Source organism: Equus asinus, chromosome 7 (genome assembly GCF_041296235.1).
Source record: "Equus asinus isolate D_3611 breed Donkey chromosome 7, EquAss-T2T_v2, whole genome shotgun sequence".
NCBI lineage: Eukaryota > Metazoa > Chordata > Mammalia > Perissodactyla > Equidae > Equus > Equus asinus.
In genome coordinates this window covers 14071536-14094393 of record NC_091796.1, presented here as the reverse complement: position 1 = coordinate 14094393, position 22858 = coordinate 14071536, and the positions used below count along the sequence as shown (strand labels likewise).

General features: G+C 39.6%; 1 protein-coding gene across 2 annotated transcripts in view; it reads right to left on the bottom strand.

The window, feature by feature from the left end:
• Positions 1-9118: 9118 nt before the first annotated feature.
• Positions 9119-22858, bottom strand: part of LOC106832871 (serpin B4-like) — a 68261-nt gene continuing 54521 nt past the window's right edge. Inside the window, exons 1-9 of one of the 2 annotated variants that reach the window (XM_070512895.1) lie at positions 19574-19706; positions 18786-18976; positions 18121-18177; positions 16741-16869; positions 15861-15978; positions 14612-14751; positions 14159-14314; positions 12337-12576; positions 9119-9248 (exon numbers count right to left, since the gene is read on the bottom strand). In XM_070512895.1, coding sequence (XP_070368996.1) covers positions 9237-9248; positions 12337-12576; positions 14159-14314; positions 14612-14751; positions 15861-15978; positions 16741-16869; positions 18121-18177; positions 18786-18950 — 1017 coding nt within the window. In that variant the 5' untranslated portion in view covers positions 18951-18976; positions 19574-19706 and the 3' untranslated portion in view covers positions 9119-9236. Of the gene's footprint in view, positions 9249-11251; positions 12577-14158; positions 14315-14611; positions 14752-15860; positions 15979-16740; positions 16870-18120; positions 18178-18785; positions 18977-19573; positions 20477-22858 lie in introns of those variants that run through there. The other variant, XM_014843785.3, reaches the window with a different exon arrangement.

The following is a 22858-nucleotide window of genomic DNA, read 5'->3' as shown; positions in this document are numbered from 1 at the left end:
CATCTGATTGTGAAAAGGAATGTGGTATTCTTTTGTATTCACTAAAAAGTCATGACTTCTCCTCCACCAAAAAAGTCCTGTTAGAATGGCTTCACTGTTGATTTCTACCAGATATGTAAAAAATTGACACCAGTCTTTCCAAAGTCTTCCAAAAACTGAAGAGGAATATGAATGAATGAAGAGTAATAGGGATGAATAATTCATTCTGTGAGGACAGCATTACCCTGATGTCAAAGGAAGATTAGACACTATAAGAAGAAAACTACACACCCATGTCTCTTATAAATATGATAGAAAATTCCTCATGAAATACCAGCAAATTGAATTCAGCAGCATATTAAAAGGATTATATTTCATGACCTAGGTTTTATTTTGGGAGTACAAGGATAGATCAGCATAGGAAAATCAATCAATGTACTATACCGCAGTAACAGAATGAAGGGCCAAAAACCATGTGATCATCTCAAGTGATGTAGTTAATCATTAGACAAAATTAAACTTCTTTTTAAATAAAAACATTCAACGAATTTGGAATACAAGGATATTTCCTCAACATGACAAAGCATATCTATGAAATATCCCAGGCAACTTCACACTCCATAGTGAAAGACTGAAAGCAGTTACCCTAAAAACAGATGCCTGCATTTCCCACTTCTGCTCAACATAGTACTGGAAGTTCTAGCCAGAGAAATTAGACAAGAAAAAGAAATAAAACGAATTCAAGATGGAAAGGAAGAAGTAAAATGATGTCTATTCACAGATGACATGTTTTCATATGTAGCAAATCCTAAAGATTCCACAAAAAATCTCCTAGAAGTGATAAATAATTCAGGCAGTTTCTAAGGTGTGAAATCGACAAACAAAAATTAGTTGTATTTTAATACCTAAACCAGAAAAATCTGAAAAAGAGATTAAGAAAAACACATCTGTTCACAATAACATCAGAAGGCATTAAATACTAAGGATAAACTTAACTAGTAGCCAAAATATCTGTAGATGGAAAACATCGAAAAAACATTTATGAATGAAATTAAAGAAGACATGAAGAAATGGAAGGATATTTTGTGTTCATGGATTGGAAACATAACATTGCTAATACGACAACGCTTTTCAAATCCATGTACAGATTCAATGCCATCTCTGTCAGAATGTCAATGATTTCATTTTTTAGAATAGAAAAAAGCCATCCAAACATCATGTGTAGTCTCAAGGCATCCCCAGTGGCCAAAACAATGCTGATAAAGAAGAGCAAATTTGGAAGTTTACATTTTCTGACTTCAAAGCTTCCTACACACTTACAGTAATTCAAACAGTGTGGCATAGAAATAGACTATATACCTATGCAACAGGATACAAAATCTGATAATAAACTCTTACATACATGGTCACATGATTTTTGACAAGGAAGCCAAGACCATTCAATGGGGGAAAGGACAGTCTTTTCAATAAATGGTGCTGGTAACACTGGATTTCTACATGGAAAAGCATCAGCTTGGACCTTTACCTTACACCATATTCAAATTCTAGGTTAGAATGGATGGAAAGCCTAAATGTAAGAGCAGAAACGGTAAAGTCTTTAGAAGAACACATAGTGGAAAAACATGACATTGGATTTGGCAGTGATTTCTTTGATATGCCACCCAAAAGAGGGAAACAAAGAGGAATTGATACTTGATCAAAATTAGAAACTTTTGTGCATCAAAGGGCACTATCTAGAAAGCATAAAGCACCCCACAGAATGGGAAAATACATTTGCAAGTAAGGTATCTGATGAGGGATTAATATCCATGATATATCAAGTACTCCAGCTCAACAACAACAAAGCAAAACTGAATTGAAAAATTGCAAAGGACTTGAATAGACATTTTTCCAAAGAAGATTTACAAGTTCCCAGAAAAGAAAATAAGTGTGCCAAAGATGTGTAGAAAACAGAACCCTTGTGCATTGCTAATAGGAATGTAAAATGGTGTAGCAGCTGTGGAAAGCAGTTTGAGGAACCACCGTATTGATGATGGCTGCACAGCCCGTGAATGTACTTAATGCCACTGAATTGCAGAGTTAAACGTGATTAACATGGTAAATTTCATCTTGTGTATATTTTAGCACTCTCACACACACACAGCCATGCTTTTTGACTTAAACTCTTCTTTTTATTATGTTAGGTCAATTCTCTTTTACATTCCCCTTAAAGATTCTTTAAATTTTCTTTTCCTTTCTCAAAATCTCTTCTGATGCTGTGGCTTTATCACTTTTAATTAATGTCTTTTCCTTATTTAATTAAAGAAAAACAGAAAAATTTTTTCTACTTCAACTTTTCACCATCCTCTAAACTTCAGACTTACATGCCCTTTCGCCCTTCCTTCTTTTTCCTGTCCTCTTATTTCCAGCTTCTATTTTTTCTAGAACCTTACTTTCATTAATGCCACACTTTTTCCGGATGAACCTCTCTAACTGTAGTGGAGCGCTCTCCTGGCGTAAATACACTGAAACTCTCTCTCATTCTTAAGCAAGCAAGCAAATCACTTTCTGCTAGTCACTCCATACATATAATCTTCTTTTGACATTCAAATTTCTGAGAGCCTATATTCCATATTTCTCCTTGTTCACCCACTGCAAACTGACTTCTTCCTCAATATTTTCAGGGCATAGTTTTTGCTTAAGTTCCCTATCGACTTTCTGAATTCCTAATCCAGTAGACTTTTCCAGGGATCATATCTGAACAAAGGATTCTTCTTGAGTCATCTGCAGACCCCGGGTGGTGCCAGACCACAGGGTCAGAACCAGTTTCATAATAACCCGAGACATTATTTGCTTTTCCCACTATGTTGAGATAGACATTGTGATGCAAAAGCAATGATTTCTAAAACTTCTGGAAATTTAGCATGAATCAAGGTTGTGGCCCCCAATCATATCTGTATATGGATTCTCCACTACCCACCCCCCCACACACACCATTTTCAACTAACGTCCTTTATGAATTAGTAAAAACATTTAATTGAAGATTTATTTGAATCTCTCCTTTGAGTACACATCATTTAAAATTAGGTGAGTTGAAATGGGAATGATACATAATGCAATAATACATCTTTTCAAATTTTTTCCTAAGTATGGGATTATTCTTAAAAATAGATTTTAATAAACAATGTTTCCCCTCCACATTGTTTCAAAGACAATAGGTACTGTGTGTGCTTTATGCAAATCTTCTCCTCTTCCTGATTCTTTATCAATTTGATTGAGGTGTAATTTACATGAAAGCATAAAGTGCTTGTCTGGGGCCCCATCTTCCTCTATGTTCTGCTCCAAGCAAGTCAGTGCTTGCGTCTCTCCTCTGGAGACACTTGTCTTCCACACATTGCATTATAAAAGTGCAATGACTTTTGAGAAATATAAGCAGCTCTGTGACCGCCACTCATTCAAGTTGTCAAGCATTCATTGCAACAAGCAATTTTCCTTGGACTCTTTTACCATCAATTTCCTCCCCAAATCCAGCCTTGGGAAATCACTAATCAGCTTCCTGTTATCACAAGTTTTGTTACCACAAGCTAGTTTTGCCTGTTCTAGGACATTATATAAGTGGCGTTGCCTAATATGGACTCTTTCTGTCCAGCTCCTTTTGCGCAGCGTAAAGAGGCACGACCTTCTCCTCTGCAATTAGAGTGGGATACAGAGTCATTCTAGATGGGATTTGAGCTGTGTTTGGATTTTGTTGTTGTGATGGTTGCCTTCAATGTGGTCCTGGCTTTAACTCCTTAGCGTTACCTCGTGTAGGGTAGAGGCCTGATTGCTGGACGGTTTTCCCCATGTTCTTGCTCCACCCTCAACTATCAGCCTTCCTTATGCACTTTGACCTCAGAGGGACCCTTTCTGCCTGCTTGGAGCTTTTGGGGTTAGCCTGGGCTGAGGGAAGGGGAGTTGTTCTGTCTCTCTTCTCAGGGTTGGGGCCTGGGAGAGTTTCATGCCAGTCTCCAAGGAGAAGAGGGTGTTTAGTTTGTCCCTTACTCGGTCACGTGTTATCACCTCTGCCTTGGGAGAGAGGGTTACTACCATGTCTCAGCATTTAAGGTCATTTGTTTCTTGTGGAGAAGAATCACGTGGGGCTTCTTGCCTTTTCTGCCTTGGCCACCCCTTCTCTCCTCCAGACTCATACCACTGAGGATGTCTTGCCCCCAGTCTTTCTCTTGAACACCCAAGGAACCTGTGTGGAGAAGACTCAGTGTGTATAACCTCCCCCTGTGTCTGCAGCTCCCAGGGTTCTCTACACTTGTGCTACCCTCACTTGACCTTCAGCACTGGTCTGGGGTCCTGTCTTCCTCCATGTTCTGCCCAAGATAAGTCAGTGCTCAATCTGTCTCCTCTTGGAGGGCCTTGTCTTTCCTTAGATTTCAGGCTGGGTGGTGTCCCTGGAACCATGGCCTTCTGATGGCATCAAGAATCTGCGTGTTATCCAGATTTTTCTGTTAGTGGAGCAGCACTCTTCCAGCTTTCTGCATCACAGCAGAAGCTGGAAGTTGTGTGACCCCTTGGGTGACTCACCCCTCTGTGCCCCTGAGGTCCCGGAAGCTGCCTGATGCTGACCTGGTGTGCCCAGGTCCAGTTATTTCCAGAGAAGACGTGCTGTTTTCTGTATTCAGGGTGAAGTTCTTTCCTGTGAGACATGTAATTTTGCTGAGCCTTCTGAAATCTCTGCTGCTGAGCCCTCCTGTCTCTTCTTGCTTTTCTCCTCTCTTCCTCCAGGGCCTCCTGCTCACCCCCAGCTGCTTTCAGCTTTGGCAGCCTTGCCATGAATCATGAGACCATGAATTATACCTGCCTCCAAACTTTGCTGAAAAAGGAATGCACAGAGATATTTTTATTTGCTTATTATGACTTGCAAAGGAGAATGAGGAGAAAGATACTGAGAACAGAGCCATTTTCATGTGGGAAATCCCTCTTTAATTTTTTTCTTTTCCTTAATTGACCAAGGAAGTTTCTCATCTACAGCTTGATCTGTGAACTTCAGCAACAGGAAGGAGTTCCCAGGTACAATTAGACACAGTTTATGGTATGATTCAATTTATAAACAAATACATTGACATCATTGATTTGAAATACATAAATGAGACACTTCTGGGTTTGGGTCACATGAAACCCCTTTCAGGAAGTACTTTCTGCCCTTCCCAATATGTCTCACCCAGTCCAGTCATCCCAGAGTGCTTGGTGAATTTCATTCATACTTAACTATGTTGTAATGATGTTTTCTGTTTATATGAGTCTCCCCCACTAACTATAGTCATCTTTGCATGCTCAGCATCTACATCAATGTCTGGAAATGCAAGTGCTCAAAAGTCTGATTAGTTCCTCATTCCACCGCATCTTATATCCAGTGTTTTATACAACAACTTATTGGAGGAACAAGGAGATAGCATCTAATGGCAAGTTATCAATGAAGAATAAAACTGTCCTAAGGGAAGTGGAAATGTGTAGCTCCCACATCATCAGTGAGTCATGAACTGCAGTGCAATCAGCAGTGGGTCTGTTGACAATGGCCAAAGGGCAGTGATCGGGGAATGGGTACCCCTGGCCTCTGCAGTCAGAGCTTTCTGAGGATGACAGATCATTGCCTGAGTGGGCAGCATCACATGCAACATTAAATTCATCAACCTGGTGGAGGGAAGGAAGCAAAGTGAAGAACAGCAGGCCTGGAGTCAGGAAGCTGGAGTTTCTATCCCAGCTCTGCCTTGACCTAACTGTGATTGAAAAGATGATACTTAATTTTTTGGGAATTTTGTTTTATTGCTGCTTAAATGAGCACAGAATTGTATAAACGATCTCTACTATCACTTCTAACATTCTATTGGTGGCTACTCCCTATGAAATGATCCACTATCTAATTATAATGGAAAATAATTGATTCAGAAATAAAGAGGGAATTACAGTCCAAAACGTAAGCAAGAAAAACCAATTTTGTTCATTTCCATGTCTAAAGCCTCCTCCTGTGTGCCAACTTTAGAGTTTGACAAACTGAATATCAATCTGGGCTTTGGGAATAGATATATGGTTTTGAGTAGTTCATCTTTCTGAGTCTTGGTTTCTGTTTTTGTTTTTTTGTTAGGAAGATTTGTCCTGAGCGGACCTCTGTTGTCAATCTTCCTCTTTTTGCTTGAGGAAGACTGTTACTGAGCTAACATCTGTCCCAATCTTCCTCTGTTTTATGTGGGATGGCACCACAGTGTGGCTTGACGAGCAGTGCTGTGTCCTCACCTGGGATCTGAACCTGCAAGACCCAGGCCACCAAAGCGGAGCATGCCAACTTAAACACTACATCAGTGGGCTGGCCCTATGGTTTCTTCATTTTAAAAGTGGGTTTTATAAGAGTTACTTCTTTACTGAGCTATGTGAGGATAAATAGAGTATGTGGTTATTAAAGAATCGGAACAAGGTATGTATCCAAGAGGTTATCTGTTGTTTTCTTTGCCATCACTATCATATCACCACCACCACCACCACCACCACTATCAATATCATCGTCATCATCATCGTTATCGTTATCAACAGCATCATTCTCTAACTTTGCTTGGAAACCAAATCGTGGCCATTCTGTCCTTAGCCACCATATTAGAATCTAAGCTGTCATTTTATCAGTTCTAAAATGTTGGTGGATTCCAGGTCAGAGAGGCATTTTTCTCCCTCTTTGATTTATGTCTCGTGTCAGTATTTGGACTGAGTGCTCAAGGAAGTTGTACACCAATGTGTGCATTAAGCCCATCAAAGGTGTTCAAAAGTTCTGGCTCCTAAGCTTGTGCACACCAATCTTCTGGGGTTTGAAAATAATCACTTATGATGCTATATTTGTGAGGCAGTCTGCACTTATTGCTGCACCCTAAGTCTGTCACTGCAGGAGGTGTCAGCAGAATAAGTGTTTTTAAACTTGACATATGTACAAACTTCCCCTCAATGTCCCCCTCTGGGGGTCAACAGAAGGTCCCAGGACCTCTGAGTACTTATCTCACTCTCTGTATTTCTGCAGATGTGCATTAGGAAGATGGGGCCTTGAGATGGAGAGCTTGACCTCCCCAGCATCACCATTTGTGTAATCGGGGATTTGCTCTGGAGATTAAGGAATCAGGGCTGTTGGGATGCATGGATCTTGGGTGTTGGGATGCAGAGATCCCCAGTGGCAGAAGTAGAGAGATGCTAGGATCCTGTGCAATAGCTGCTTTGGCATGGCCTTTGAGGTCATTGATGTGCCCCCCTGGGAATGGACATGAACATCACTTCCAGGAGGTGAAAATGCAGACATCGCTCCACCTGTCATGTGCAGTTTATCTAACCTTGAACTTCACTTTAGTCTGATCAATGTTTAACTCAGAGCATACTAAAAAAATGGCTGCTTTTGTTTTTCTTAAAATTAGTGTTAGACAAAAAATATAGGTAAAAAAGTTCTTCCTGGGGAGGAAGCATTTGCATTCTTAGTCTCAAGTGAAACATGAATTATTTGGGGCAATATTTTGGATTATGAGTGTTTCTGGTTTCCATACATCCGGGCAGATAATTATCAGCAACAGAGACAGGATAGTCTTAGATGTTAAGATTCTAGAAGGGAAGGGCTTGGCCCTGGGTTCCTATGTCCTGAGATAGCTTTATCCTCTGCAGAATCACACACACACACACACACACACACACACACACACACACACACACACACACACATATACACACAGCCTCCTAGTTGGGCAGGACCCTCTGTGAGTTCTGGTCTGTTTCAAATGTCTAGCAAGATTTCTGAGTTGGCTTCTTTTATGGTATCCTCAAGTTTTGTGGATTTCTACTTTTCTGATTGCCTACCAGCTCAGCTGTTTTCTGACTGATCTCAGGCACTTCCTTGTATATATTGCATCCATACTGCTACTCTTGTTCCAGATGTTGAAGTCTGCCTTGACCATGAACATTAGGACATTTTTCCAAGTTCTGGCCTGCTTGTGTTCTGAATTCAGTTCCCCTCTTCTGGTCTTCAGGATGCTTGGTTTATTTATCCTTTTTCGTCACCCTGTTTCTGAGAACCCACTGCCTAATCCAGCATTGCACGTAGAAGATGCAGAATAAATGTTCTTTGAATGACCTAAATTAAACCACATACAGTGAAGCCAATTATGTATTTTATGCATGTTTTTGATGTCTTGTGTAATACAAATGCAAATGAATTCTTATAAAACAAATGATAGCCCCTGTGTCACTTACAGAGAATGACTCAATCATTCACTCGTCATATAGTTGCTGGCCACCTGTGTGTGATGTAGGTATACAATGCAAATGATTCTGACAGAGCCAGATGGAGCCAAGAGAGTATCCACTGAGAGCTTTCCCCAGAAGAGGATGATATTGTTTCCTAAGGAAAGAAGGCATCTATCCTTCCACTTATATGACATAAGTGGTTTGGCTTTCATCTTTGACTATTGAGAATTGTATCAAAAAACTGATATAAAGATAGGTTTAAATACCATACCTTATCCAATGACAATTAATGGAAAAATATCTGGACATGAATTTCTTGTTAAACTCTTTCAAATCTCAAACTAAATTTTAAATATAGTCATTTTCAAACCCTTGATCAGTAAAGACAACTTGGTAGATCACAACTCACAAAACTTTATTTTTTAACGTGTGGTTTCGTGATGCTTCTTGCTCCATATTACAAGGATTTGGTGTATTATTCAATGTATTTAAACGTATGTGAATAAATTGAAGATTGGCTAGAAGTTGACCAAAACGAAGTTGTTCTTACAAACGTATTTAATTAAGAAGCTTTTTTTGCTCAAATATTTCCAGAGGCAAAGTAACTATGTGTGATTTGTCCAGTTTGCTTCCTCTTCCTCCCCTTCCTCCATCCCCACCCTCTTTATTGAGGTATAATTTATATAGAACAAAATTCACACATTTTAAGTGTACATGTCAATGATTTTTGAAAAATGTAAGCAGCTGTGTAACTACCACTCAATCAAGTTGTAGAGCATTCGTCTCAACCAGAAATTTCCCTTGGACTCTGTTATAATCCATGTCTTCCCAAACTCCAGACCCAGGAGAGCACTAATCAGCTTGCTGTCACCACAGGTTGAACCTCCTGTATGTGGAACTATATAATCCGTGCTCTTTCTGTCCAGCTTCTTTTGCACAGAGAAGTGTTTGAGAGGTTTCTCCATGTTGCTGCAGGATTCAGTAGTTTCTTCCTTTTTATCACTCAGTCCTATTCCACTGTTTCTCTATCCATTCACCTGCTGATGCAAATATGAGTTATTTCCAATGTTGGCCATTGTGAATAAACCTACTACGAATTTTTGTATACAAGTCCTTCTGGACACACGTATTTTCAATTCTCTTGAGTAAATATGAAGGACAGGCATTGCTGAATAATATGGTAAGCAAAGGTTTAATTTTATAAGAAATTACCAAAGTGATTTCCCTAGTGGTTGCATCCTTCATAGTCCCACCGGTAGTGTATCAGATTTCTCCTTGCTCCACAATCTCTTCAGCAGTTAATATGGCCAGTTTATCAATTTTAATTTTGGCCACTCTAATAGGTCTGAAATATTTTGTGGGGAGGGACTTTGAAAGTACATAAATATCCATTCCTTTTAAAACTTTTCATTCAGTCATTTAGTTATTTTACATCAGTATGGACTCGTGTTCTGTTTTATTCAATGAATTATAATCTATTGTTTCAAAAAACAAGATCCTAGATTTGAATTTCTCTTCAATTTCACTTACATGTGGCCACAGTGCAGGGATAGTTGGTTCTCTGACTTGCCTGGAATATATGGGAAGTTTTCAGGTGTCAGAGCGGGATGTCAACCATCTCCTCTACCTGATATGACTCAAATTCCTGTGAGTCTTTGTCTTAACTTGTTTGCTTTTATAAAGTTCCTTTTGAAAACCCAACTAAAATAACTAGTAGTTGAAAATTATGGTCTAAAGGCATTCTAACCATCAGTTCTTCAAACCCCCAAATCTCTACACCAGTGTCAACTTCATTGAATCATTGGAAATTAATTCACACTCATAGCCACACTCTGAGCTTATTTATTACCTACAATTTTCTATTTTAAGATACACTTCAAAATCCCAGGTCCTGGATCAAACTTCTGAACCTCTGATCGTTCTCACAAACTCATTGCCATCATTTCTGTTCTTCAGCCTTGTTAACTACTCCACTGCCTCTCAGTTTATCAAGGTACCCGCCTCCTGCCTTGCCTTCCCTTCGTAGCCTGTTCACTGCATGGTTTACTCATGTTACCCACTCTCTTGCCAGTCTGTCAGTTCCCTTGACCAAGTCTCACTCTTAACGGTGAAACATCTTCCTCTGCTCTGTTCTCGGGCAGCTGGATTCTGCTGAAGAAAATTTAGAGCTATCTCAAGTCCTCCAAAATCCTTGGTTTGTGTAATCAGCTGGGATTCCGTATTGACTGGGAAGGATTTGGAATGAATACAGTCCCCTAAAAAATCTGTGTTCCAGAAAATAAAAATTGTCAATTCCCAGCCTTTATATATTGATGTGCTTCAATCAATACTTTGGCTGAGGAAAATTGGCCCTGAGCTAATATCTGTTCCAATCTTCTTCTATTTTATAAATGAGACGCCTGCCACAGCATGGTTTGATAAATGGTTTGAACGTCCGTACCCAGGACTTCAAGGTCAGTTTTAGGCCCTCCTTTCTTATCACCTTATACTCTCTCCCTAGGATCTCATTTTTGCCTTTAGTCACCTTTTAAAAAGTTATTTACTCATTAACTCTGAAACTTTTGTGTTGAGCATCACAAGTTTAGAGCTTCAGATCATATCCTGCGTTTGCGCTAGATTCATATATTCATGTGATTACTAGACAACTCCATTTGGATGTCTCAAAAGAGATTAAAATTCAACAAACGCAAACCTAAACCTGGGATCTGATCATCTCTCCAAAACAAAATCTTCTCCCAACCAACTGGTTGGTTAGGCATGCTTGAAACTATAGGCATCATTCTTGGCTTCTGTCTCTCATTTCTGTCATATATAATGTGTTGCCAGAATTCTGTGGATTTTTCCTTCCTAAACAATTCTCACAGGAATCTGTTTCTCTCAGTCTCCACTCCTGACACTCTAATGGTTTGCTAATTAATTTCACAGTATCCACAATCTTGCTCCTTCTCATCCATTTACATATTAATAACCAGAGATACATTTTAAAGATGCAGGTATGATGATCTCACTCTCTTCTTTGGACAAGAAATGAACAAAAACTGTAATGGCTTTCCATTTATTTTAGGATAAAATTGAATGTTCTTAACGTGTGCAACAAAGCCTTTCATGTTCTGGTAGCAGCCTACACTTCAACCTAATCATTCCTTTTCGTATTTGGAATTTTCTTTTCTTTGCTTTTCTTTTTGTTGAGGAAGATTAGCCCTGAGCTAACATCTGCCACCAGTCCTCCTCTTTTGGCTGAGGAAGATTGGCCCTGAGCTAATATCTGTTCCAATCTTCTTCTATTTTATACATGAGACGCCTGCCACAGCATGGCTTGATAAATGGTGTGAACGTCCGTACCCAGGATCTCAACCAGCGAACCCTGGGCCACTGAAGTGAAGTGTACGAACTTAACTGCTATGCCACTGAGCCAGCTGCTGAGTTTTCTTTTTGTATGTGATAATATATTCATGAATTATCTTTCCTATTTGGGGTGGGCTACTTGCACTTTGTTAAAAAGAAAAAGAAAAGGGAAGAGCAACAAATAATATGATTAAGTCACTGTTTTATGATCATGTGTTTCATAAAACCAAAAAATTTAGATATTTAAGTTCACAAATAACACCTATACTTTAATAAATGTGGGTGCTAGCATAATAAGTTTTATTAGTAGAAATGATTTTGAAATTGGAGATATGCTATTTCCAAATTAGGAGAAGATATAGTATTGAAATATCCCATCATCTTATCTTGAACATTTTGTCCAAAGGGAATCATCATGAGGAAATAAAGTAGGTTTACAGGTGTTTGTAGAAAGAGAGAGATAGTCAGTCATGCTATTTCAACCATTATGCTCTTAGTGATGACTATGAGATTGGAAAGGACAAAGAATTAAAGAGAACCTGTTATTTCTAGCTATCAACATATTAGAATAAATGTGAACTTCCCCTTAAAGTAGTAGCAGCCTAATTGCATCTAAGGAGAAGAGACTCTGCCCATGAAGAGGATGCTGTTGGTGTTATTGTGCTTGATGAAGAACAGGAAAGGGTGATCACAGTGGAAACTTCCATAAATTAGTGCTGATGTTCTACCACTAACTACGACGCCTGTAGCAGCTGTGGCCTCTGTGCCCTCCTCATTCACCTCCAAGAAGGACTTGTGTGCAACTTTTGTCACCAGGAGATCCCGGCTCTTTGCCATGCCCAAGAAGTTGGCATCCCATTCACTGAAGGCGTCCACTATCCCCATGGACATCAGCGTGTCCTTGAGGTCATAGCTGTCTTCCACTTTGAACCGAGGTAAATATAAATCCAGGAGCCTCTCCCTCATATTCTGTGAGCTTGTCCACTCTATTAGTTTCTCAGTGGTGAGTTTATCTTCAAGCTGTAACAATGGACAAAAGGAACAATGAAGTGATTCTCAGTGGACATTGAACATACCTTAACATTGGACTGAATCATGTGGAAACCTTTATTTTAACAGTAAATGTAAGTACAGAAGTTACATAGATATATAATAATAATAAAGTGAATCTTCTATATTATACCTGTAAAATAAATGGTAGCTTCTGCAATATACACATATAATATATATGAAACATATATATAAAACAAAAAAGAAACTTTAAATAAAAATATTTTGTAAAAGATGAACTATATGTCCCCATTTCTTAAGCTGCCAGCCCACTTCATGTTTCATTTTTTAATAATCTATTCTTGTTAATGTCCTTCTGTACACAGTTTTTTACATACTGCAATTATACCATACCACCTATTTTTATTCATTTTTCTTGCTTGGCCTATTTGTAAACTTTCACCATACAGATATATATTTCTCTAATCAAGTTTAAATTATTGCATAATGCTACCATTAAAGTGACGTTCGTGTATATGTCTTTCCTTGATATTTTTTAAACATGTACGGTGTGTCAGTCACTAAGCTAAAGTATTGGTAACACAAAGATGCAGCATTGTTCTTTGTTTAGAATTTTTCATTATTTTGAGCCACTTCTGTCCAAAGGCTGTTGCCTTGTTTACATTAGTTAGTTTAGGATCAAATCCCAGGACTGGGATGTCATTGACAACAATGGCTGAGCTACAGGATGAATACTGTAATGGTCCTTCACATACATTGCCATGTTACTTTCCCTGACGATCTCCAATTTCTAGGCTTACCACAACATATATTTTGAGTGCACTCAAAGTTCACTGCAACTTCAGCATCATCATAAACTATTATAGTAATTGCAAATGGCTATTTTTGGGATGTTCTTAATATTCCAGATATTGTTATTGTTGTTTTTCATGTTAACTTCAACCATTATAACAGTGCTAAGAGGAAAATTTCTTTTTTTTTTACTTGCAGAAATGAGGCGCTGAATGACTTTTGAGCTCCTAGGGACAGAGTACTTCTAAACTGAAAAGTAGGCATCAAGGTCAATCTATTTGTCCACTGTCCCCAAACCAATGTGATTTAATATGCAAAATGGTGCCCAGTGTTGTTTTAATTTGCTTGGTTTTGTTTATGAGTGAACTTGTATATATTTTCCATGTGTGACATTCATCTGAGTCTTAGTTTCCTTGTCTTCAAATGAATACACTGGACTATATCAGAGGTTCTTCTGGTTGCAAAATATTATAGGTGTGTGACTAGGTATATTCTGAACTGACATTTCATATTTTCATCAGAATATTAATGAGACCTCTGATATTAAGATTTTCTATATATTCTTCCATATCACACTGTGATACTTAAGATATTTGTTCTATGGAATGCAGTATGATGCCAGGTTCTCCTTAACAATTCTCCTTTAGACTGCATGCAGAGAAGAAGAGTAGTCTATTCCTGAGCTCTGTTAGACATCACCAACAATCTGTGAGCACCGCTTCAATGAACAGCCCATACAAGCAGAGTGCTACTAGGAAATTGGGCAATAGTATGAAGAATTGGAGGTAGAAGCTGTTACCTTCTGCAGACCATCCACTTCATTTGGCAGCATCAACATCATGCTTAGATCTTTGCCTTTGTATGGTATTTCCAGGATCTTGGCTTGCATGTCCTGGACTTCAGTGAAATTAAAGGAACCAATTTGTTTCATCATCTGCACAGATTTGCTGGTATCCTGCAGTAATTAATGTGGGAAAGAAATGCCAAGTGAGGTGTAAGTCAAACAAACATAATACTGTTGAGATGCCAAACACATCCTCTTTCTAAGAGATGATCTGGGAAATCTTTGAATTATAGGAAGAGTTTCTTCAAGTATTCCTGACTAAATAAAGTCAAAAAAATGAAACAGGAAAATACAGCCATGTAAATTTCATTGCAACCTGCAGTTGTACATTCTATCAGATATGAGTTTAAAGTGAACATTCCATAGGTAACTAACTATATTATTATCATAAAAAATTATACACGATACCTTGTTCAGCCAAAATTTTTCCTCCACAGTAGATTCTTTATCAAATTTCTTATCCCACTGCCCTTTGAAATAGACTGCATTCACCAGAACCAGAATGGCAAAATCAAGAGAGTCACGGGGAAGCAGATCCTTGATTTTTCCTGCAACAAAAAGGAAAACAAAATTCCATCATAAAAGTACAAGTGGTTTGTCTGAAAGATGCTTTGAAAGTTACTACTGATCATTCACTATTCACATGAGTCACCACTCTACAGACTGTCACTAATAGTTCACGAGCTGCAGCTTTCCTCTTGGCACCAGCCTGATGGACTTACCCCTGATGGGTGGCCATTCTTTTCACTAGACATGTGTTCAGAGTCTCTGTCTGTGGGTGACTTCAGTCCTCTCACACTGAATATTGATAAACGGATTTCAGCTACTGTGTGAACAAATCCGTTCCCTCCCTCCCTCCCTCCCTCTGTCAGTTCTTCCAAACCTACAGTCATCACTCCGTACTCCCTTTGTCCTTTTATCTTTTTTTTAAATTTAGGCTCACTACTCAGAGGAAGAAGCCCTTGGTTTTTCTTTGGGAAAAAGGGCATGAACTCTATTATCTGAAACACATGCCCTGTGCCTTCAGACCCCACTCCCTGGGGTGTCTTCCTTTTCATTCTCCACTTTGAATAGCTGTAAGTTTGGCCTATAATGCGGGTGGGAGGTATGATAGGGGTTCACAGAATGAGAGTGTGTCAAGCTCTCTGCCCTGGATGGGGAAGACAGCTGGGAAAGTCCCTGCAGAATGGGGGGCTGGAGAAGTGGGCAGGCAGCTCCAGCTGCAGGTGGTGAGGAGGGGAGTTTACAGGAGCGTTGCTTGTTTGCCAATTAACAAAGGACATGGGAATCATTTCTGACGTTTCCCTTATGGAACCATATATAGAAGTTTAGGCTCTGATTTAAAGTAAAGGATGTGAACTCAAGATGGGGTCTGAGCAGAGACTTGGGGTCCACAAAGATCTTGTCATCCACGGCCACGAGCAAACACAGATTCCCAGCTATGTTTTCACAAAGCTGGTCCTGTGACTCCTCCTGAGTTCTTCTTGCTTCTCTCTGCATTGACCTGGAACATTATACCATCTGCAGTGCCCTCCTCCACCCTCTCTGCAACCTCATCTCAGCTCTCTCTCTTGACACCCAATGCAGTGTCCAGCACAGGGTTCAAGCAGAGCGGGGACTCTCTGTGTTCTTTTATGGATGATCACTCATACTCTACCATTTGTTTGGCTTTCCACCCAGGAATTAATCTTCTTGCGACTTTCTTCTGCAGCAGTTATAAAATCAGCAGATTCCACACTGGCGAGGTAAAATTTCTTAACATTATCCATGTATTCCTTTGACATGGGAAGGAAGAAAGGAGGAATTGAGTTATTTATTATAACTGTGTATTCCCGAGTCGGTTATTTTCAATCTTAACAAAGTATAGCATAGGAATCCAGACTCTGAAGAAATCTACATTTTCTTGATGATGCCTGTTTTTATACAGCTCTCTTGTGGGTAATGTGAAAAGGATGCAAAGGCTGGCATAAGAATGACATCTCTTAAGGGCAATACCATCTGACAAAGGCAGGAGCAGAAGAGGTTGTGGGTTGCAAACGGCAAAGCTTGTTGCTCCAAAGGAGATGGTGTGCTCCTGGGACTCCTCTCCATTAATATGAACTCTTAAGGTTCTCTCGCCTTTGCTTATATCTTCCATTATGAGCAATCAATATCGTCCAGTACTTCCCCAGAGATGAATCAAGTCGGCCCATTCCATCAACATCCCATCAACCATACGTTTCCTTGGTCATTGCCTACCATGATTCACACTGTGTGACTGAATAGAGTGATATTGTTAGGGATATTTCACAGTTTACCCTGCTACTGTCCCTGCTCTATCCTCACAAAGTAATCCCTAAACCCACACTTTCTTGGAGGATTTCCAGGCTCCAGGACACTCCATGGGGTGTAGTTATGGCAAGGGAGTCTTGCAACCTTGGTAAATGCTCCCCATGGGGGTCAGCCAGGCTCATCTGCTCACTCTCCTCCCTTTGGTCACTGGAGACAGAGGACCTAGGATGCAGATTAAAGGTGTGGCAGGCCAGTGAAACTTTTACCTGATGAAACTGAAACTTCTTTTCTCCATAGAGCCTGTTGGCAATACTCAGCTCATAGGCATCAGTGGGTTTCTTTAATTCAGTTAGAAGCTGTTGAAATTGGTGATGCACATTTCCCAACTTTTCAACCTTCAAACATCAACATCAAAAAGTGAGCTCATTGCATTCTCTGTCAATGTAAATATTAACTCCACGTAACTCTGTTAGATCCATACCTAAATTTGGTAACCCCACAGATGACGTTTGTCACTATTCCTTGATATTGGTGTACTTTCTCTCAAATATTCTTTAAAAGTTTTACATTCAATCTCTTCCAGAAAATTCATTGTTTCTTCTCTAAATATTCTGGTCTTTTCTCTTTTGAACTGCAGATGCAACACCATCTCACCACTGGGTTGTCTTCCGATTGGTACAAATGGTTAGGTCAAGCTTGCCAGCTAAACTTAAGTGTGTTAAGGGCTAGAGCCATTTTCATTTTGACTGCAATCAATGGTATGAGAATATTGAATTCGTGTGTTTCAATGATCTTATGGCATGAAGCCTTGTATACTCCTAGGTGGTATTCTCAGGTGAGACCTGTTGACTGTTATGTATGTCTGCTCCTCATGATGGTTATACTCCAAGTATAGAAAAAGCATGTGCCTGCTAAGGCTTTACATCAATATCTCCATGTCTTTAGTCGAATTCAGATGAAAACAAGAAAGCTCAGAGAATTAAATAACCTCTCCAAAGAGACACAAGGTAGTAGAAACAATATTTGAACCTAGGCTGTCTGAATGCGGAACCTTCTGCCTGCTAGCTAACATTTTTGGACTATTAAGTCTATAACCTATATAGTTCATACACGTATTTTCCAAAATATCCTTGGATGTATGCTTATTCCTATTAATCTCATCTATGAGTTATTTGAAGTTATATTAATTTATCATTATTTGGATTACTATAATTATTGTATTTTATAATAATGACACATAACATCTATCAGGGCTTCCTGTAATCCAGGCATGGTCGTAATGTTTGCATGTATTTGCACGAATTGAGGCAGATCTTTTATTACTGCTAGGTTACTGGCATGAGGTCTGTGTGTCTCAGAGTGGTTGTGCCTGCTCGCCTTTCCTGTTTGTGAACAGCAGGGCAGGAATTTGAAGCTAGTCTTTCAGTTCCAGACCCCATGCTCTTAAGCAAATGCTGATCTCCTCTCGAGAAAGAAAAATAGGAAATAAATAAGCATGTAATATGAGATGAGAAACGACTCTGCTTGTCCTGTGTATTTAGCCCAAAATTTCCGCTAAAAATAGACTTTTCCCTGAGATCCCCAGTTTGAACTCTGAACCTCCTGGATATGTTTCTCCTTCTAGATCCAAGTGCTCTGTGACTCACCTGAGCTGTTGTAGGGCTTTCTCTCGTGTTGTCTGTGACGTCATTAAAGTGAAGGACCTGGAAGAGAAAGGAAGTGGGACAAGAAAATTTTACTGAAAAGGTCTGTCCAACTTCGGAAATTTTAAAGAAAGAAAGAAAGGAAGGAAGGAAGAAAAAAACAGAAATGGACCCAAACTAAGAAACAGAAGAAACTTCCAAACCGATCCAAAATAAAAAGAACAATAAAGAAGCAAAGTAAAAAGAAGAAAGGAAACTTCAGTGTAAGCATTTGCTCCTCGAAAAGCTACAGCTGAGTTGGTTGATCACCAGCCACTTCAAAGAATCCTGATTCATCATTCATTCAGGGCTGAGGAATCATGTGAAGATGTTTCCCATGGATTTAAGTCAGTGCATCATTTTTGCAGGTGCTGTGGCATTCAAGCCTCTGCTTGCTGGGCAATTGTAGGAGCTGATCCCAGCTCCCAAAGGAAATCTAGGCACAGGGAAGCAGAGAGGGCAGAGCACTGGGAGAGGGCACATGCCCCCCACAGCCAAGTGCTCACCAGGTCATGGGAATGCTTGCCCAGCCTCTTGTGCTACCCCTGGGGACAACCAGATCTGTGAGCATCGGCACCCAAGCCAACAATCAGTCTAAATAGGTGAACATAAAGGCAGCTGACACCTACCTTTCCCATTTGGAGCGCAGTGTTTCCTTGGGCCCCTAAGTACGTCATGGCTAATGCTGATGTGATGCTGAGAGGGGAATAGAAGATGTTGTCCTTCTTTGATTTTTTGAACTGTTGGAACAGATCAAGTGCGAAGTGGGTGTTTGCTTCACTGAGTGAATTCATGGCGGCCTTGGTGTGATCTGGAACTCCTGCAGAAGCATCAGGTTCATTGGATAATGAATTTAATGAAGAGAAGGTTAGTCTGTAATGTAATTTTCTTAGAAGAAATGACTTATATTGGGGTTGTGGGATTCTGGCAGCTAAACTTTTTCATGTTTTTTACTTTTCAAGCCTTTTTCAATGTACATGTATAAATTTCATCATTAGAAGATTATCAAAATTACTATTTAAAGACTTTTGTTAAAAATTAATAACTTCGTTGTCTTTCCTTCATCACTGGCTGTCCTAGGCGTGGGTAGAAAATGTTTTATAACAAGACCGTGATCCATGCAGATCACATCCAGCCAGCTCCCATGAGCCACCTCTCTTCTTTCTCCTTTGAGGCTCCATGGGTGCCAGACACCCTCCCCTCCATGCACATGCTCCTAAGGGAGCATTTGCTTCATCAGAAGTAAGTACATTAGCTAAAGGACAAATCAGATGAACAATGTGTTTCAATTTTGCCCTGGCAGAAAAAGTAAAATACAATTATGCAGAGTGAATACATGCATGATATTAAAGACATCATTGTTATTATTTTCAAAAATGATTCATGCTGTTAAGCTGGAGCAGCTGGAAGCACTTACCTGTGCTCCTGGAGGAAGCAGAGGTGGGCAGGGAGCCTGCAAGCCTGTGTGTGGTGAATGATGAGATCCTGCATATATACCTCTCTCTTGCCACCTCCCATTGCTCAGTGCTGTTGGTATCCCAGTAAATGAACTTCTGATTTCTTAACCAGGCTAAACGTCACCTTCATGAATATGACATATTTATGAGGAAAAAATGTTTATTGTTTTATTCCTATACTTCCTATCACCCACAGAAATAATTGTGGGCCTGCAATCATTGTCTCATACGAAATGCATGTAGGTGCTTTTCTAAACATCAGCGAGAATTAATTTAAAATCAAACTTTCTCTCGTTCTATGAGCTACACCTACCCAGAAATAACCCCTAAAATAAGCCCCTTTCTTCTGTTGGATGTTCAACAGTCTTTAAGACCGCCTTCAAACCCAAATAGTTAAAAAGCTTACATTTTCTATTTAGTGTTCTAAAAGGGCTTGTCAAACCTGTTGATTTCCTTAGTAATTATTCTGTATAACCAGGAAAATACTTCAAATTCTCAGTCTAGAGAGATACTGCTGAGGTGTCGCAGCAGTACACGGAGAACAGGAATCCATTGCCTTCCCCTAAAGGCTGTACCTTTACAGAAGTCCCCCTGTTACCTCCCAGTCTCCTTGCAGCCAGTCCCTGATTTTCCCTGCTTTTTTAAGGTCAGTGGGAAGGATTCATCTTGCCATGTTAACACGCTGACAATGAGAAGAAGAATTGATACAGACAGGGACCATTTTGCGTGGCAGCAGTCTAAATTTTGTTTCAATATGAGAAAGAAAGAAATCGTTTGCTCTTCAGAATCATGACATTTCTTTGTCACCCTGTCCTTTAGCACACCACCTCCAGATTCATTGAATGAACGTCTGGGTCAAATGCCTATTAAAAAAAAAAAAAGAAAACAAGGTATTATTTGAAGGCTATTTATTTATTTTTAAATTTTATTGAGGTCACATTGGTTTATAACATTTGGTAAATTTCGGGTGCACAGGTGATCAGATGTTCAGACTTCTGTGTGGACTGCAATGTATTCACCACCAAAAGTCTGGTTGTCATCCATCATCAGACATATGTGCCCCTTCTCTCCTTTCACCTTCCCACACTTTCTTCCCTTCTGGTAACCACCAATCAGTTCTCCGTGTCTATGTATTTGTGTGTTTATCTTTCACATAATAGCAAAGGCAGATGGGAATTGTCTTTGTCCATCTGATTTATTTTGCTTAGCACTATACCCTCAAGGTCCATCCATGTTGTTGCATGGCATGATTCTGTCATTTTCTTATGGCTGAGTAGCGTTCTATTGTTATATGTACCACATCTTCTTTATCCATTCATCTTTTGATGGGCATTAAGGTTGCTTCCAAGTCTTGGATATTGTGAATAATGCCGCAATGAACATAGGAGTGAATTTTCTTTTCGAATTAGTGTTTTCATGTTCTTTGCATAAATACATGGTTATGTTTCTTATCACAGGAGTCTTATTGTCTTTATGGGCATGGTGTTCCAATAGAGAGAACAATATGAAAAACTGTTGACATTTATTGAGTGGAGATATGTATTCATGCATTTTCACCTTTAACAACGCATTGACGCAGGTCTCTTTGTTGTCCCCATTTCACAGATGACAGAAATGACAGAAGTGAGCCACACAGCGGTTGAACAGAAGCCCAGGTTTCTACCGTCGTGAATTGCACTCTGAGATATCCAGGCAGACAGTCTGACTCCGGACCCTGCAATGTGGATCCACCACCCCAACTGCATCAGACAGACTCTGGGTTTACAAAGACGCATCTCCTTATGTTTAAACTCAGAGAACTGTTTACTTCTGCACTCTCAGCAGGGATGATTCCTCGACAGAATCTGAAGGGGCAGGAATGGGTCAAATGCTCAGCCCCCAAACACTCCTCTGTGGGCCCCACAGTCACCAGGAGGGAAGGCTCCCTTCCAGGTGCCGTCTTAGGGCTCCATCCTGAGACACCCAAGAACTGTGAGTGGGAGTGGATTTGGGATGATTTCCTCTGAGTGTGGGGCTCAGAGAGAGTGTGAAATCATGCCCAACCCTCCATTTCCACAAACAGCTCTATCAAGCTGGGGTTGTGTAAATGAGAAACTCTGAGAGGGAACGGAGGCAGACAGAGGAAGTGTCTTTCCTCAGATTGCACTGTCTTAGGGGCCTGCCTGTGGCTGGGGAGAGGGCTGTTGTTCCAGGACATGCAGCCTCTCATCTCCCCTACTGCATGGGTAGGGGTGTATGTACCAGGAACTGACTTTTTAGTTGAGATTTAATTCATACACCATAAGGTTCACCTTTTTAAAGTGTACCAGTCACTTGTTTTTAGTCCACTGACAAAGTTGTGCAACCATCACCATGATCTAATTCCAGAACAATTTCATCGCTCCCCCAAGAAACCCCCTCCACAGTTCTCCCCTCACTCCAGGCCCTGGAAACACTAACTTATTTCTTGTCTCTCTGGATTTATCTCTCTAGACTATTATTATAAATGGATTTACACAATATGTTGCCTTTGTACCAGGCTCCTTTCACTCAGCATGATATTTTCAAGGTTCATCTATATTATAGCATGTATCGGTACTCTATTTATTTTCATGCTAAATAATATTCTTTTGTATGATATAACACATTCTTTTTTACCCATTCATGTGTCAATTAAGATTTTAGTTGCATCCAATTTTTGGATACGTGAATAATGCTGATATGAACTCTTGTGTACCAATTTCTTTTCCTTATTTTTATTTTTTAAATTGATATATCATTGCCATATATCATTGTATTAGTTTAAGGAGTACAACATAATGATTTGACATATATTTTGCTAAATGATTAGCACAATAAGTTTAGTTAATATTCATCACCACACATTGTTTAAGTTTTGTTTCTTCTGATGGGAACTTTAAGATCTACTCTCCTGGCAACTTTCAAATATACAATACAGTATAGGTTAAGGATAATCATTGTGCTGCACGTTATATCCCAGATCTTATTTATCTTATAACTGGAAGTTTGTACCTTTGACCACCTTTACCCATTTCACCTACCCTTCACCACCTACCTCTGGCAAGCCTTAATCTCTTCTCTGTGTCTCTAAGTTCAATTTTTGGAGTTTTAATTTATTTTTAAAATTTTTTGTTACTATTTCTTTTAGATTGCATTTGTGTGGACACATTTCCAGACCATTTTGCATTCCCACTGGAATATGGTGGGAATATATGTACAAGAGTTCTGATTTCTCTGCAGTTCTC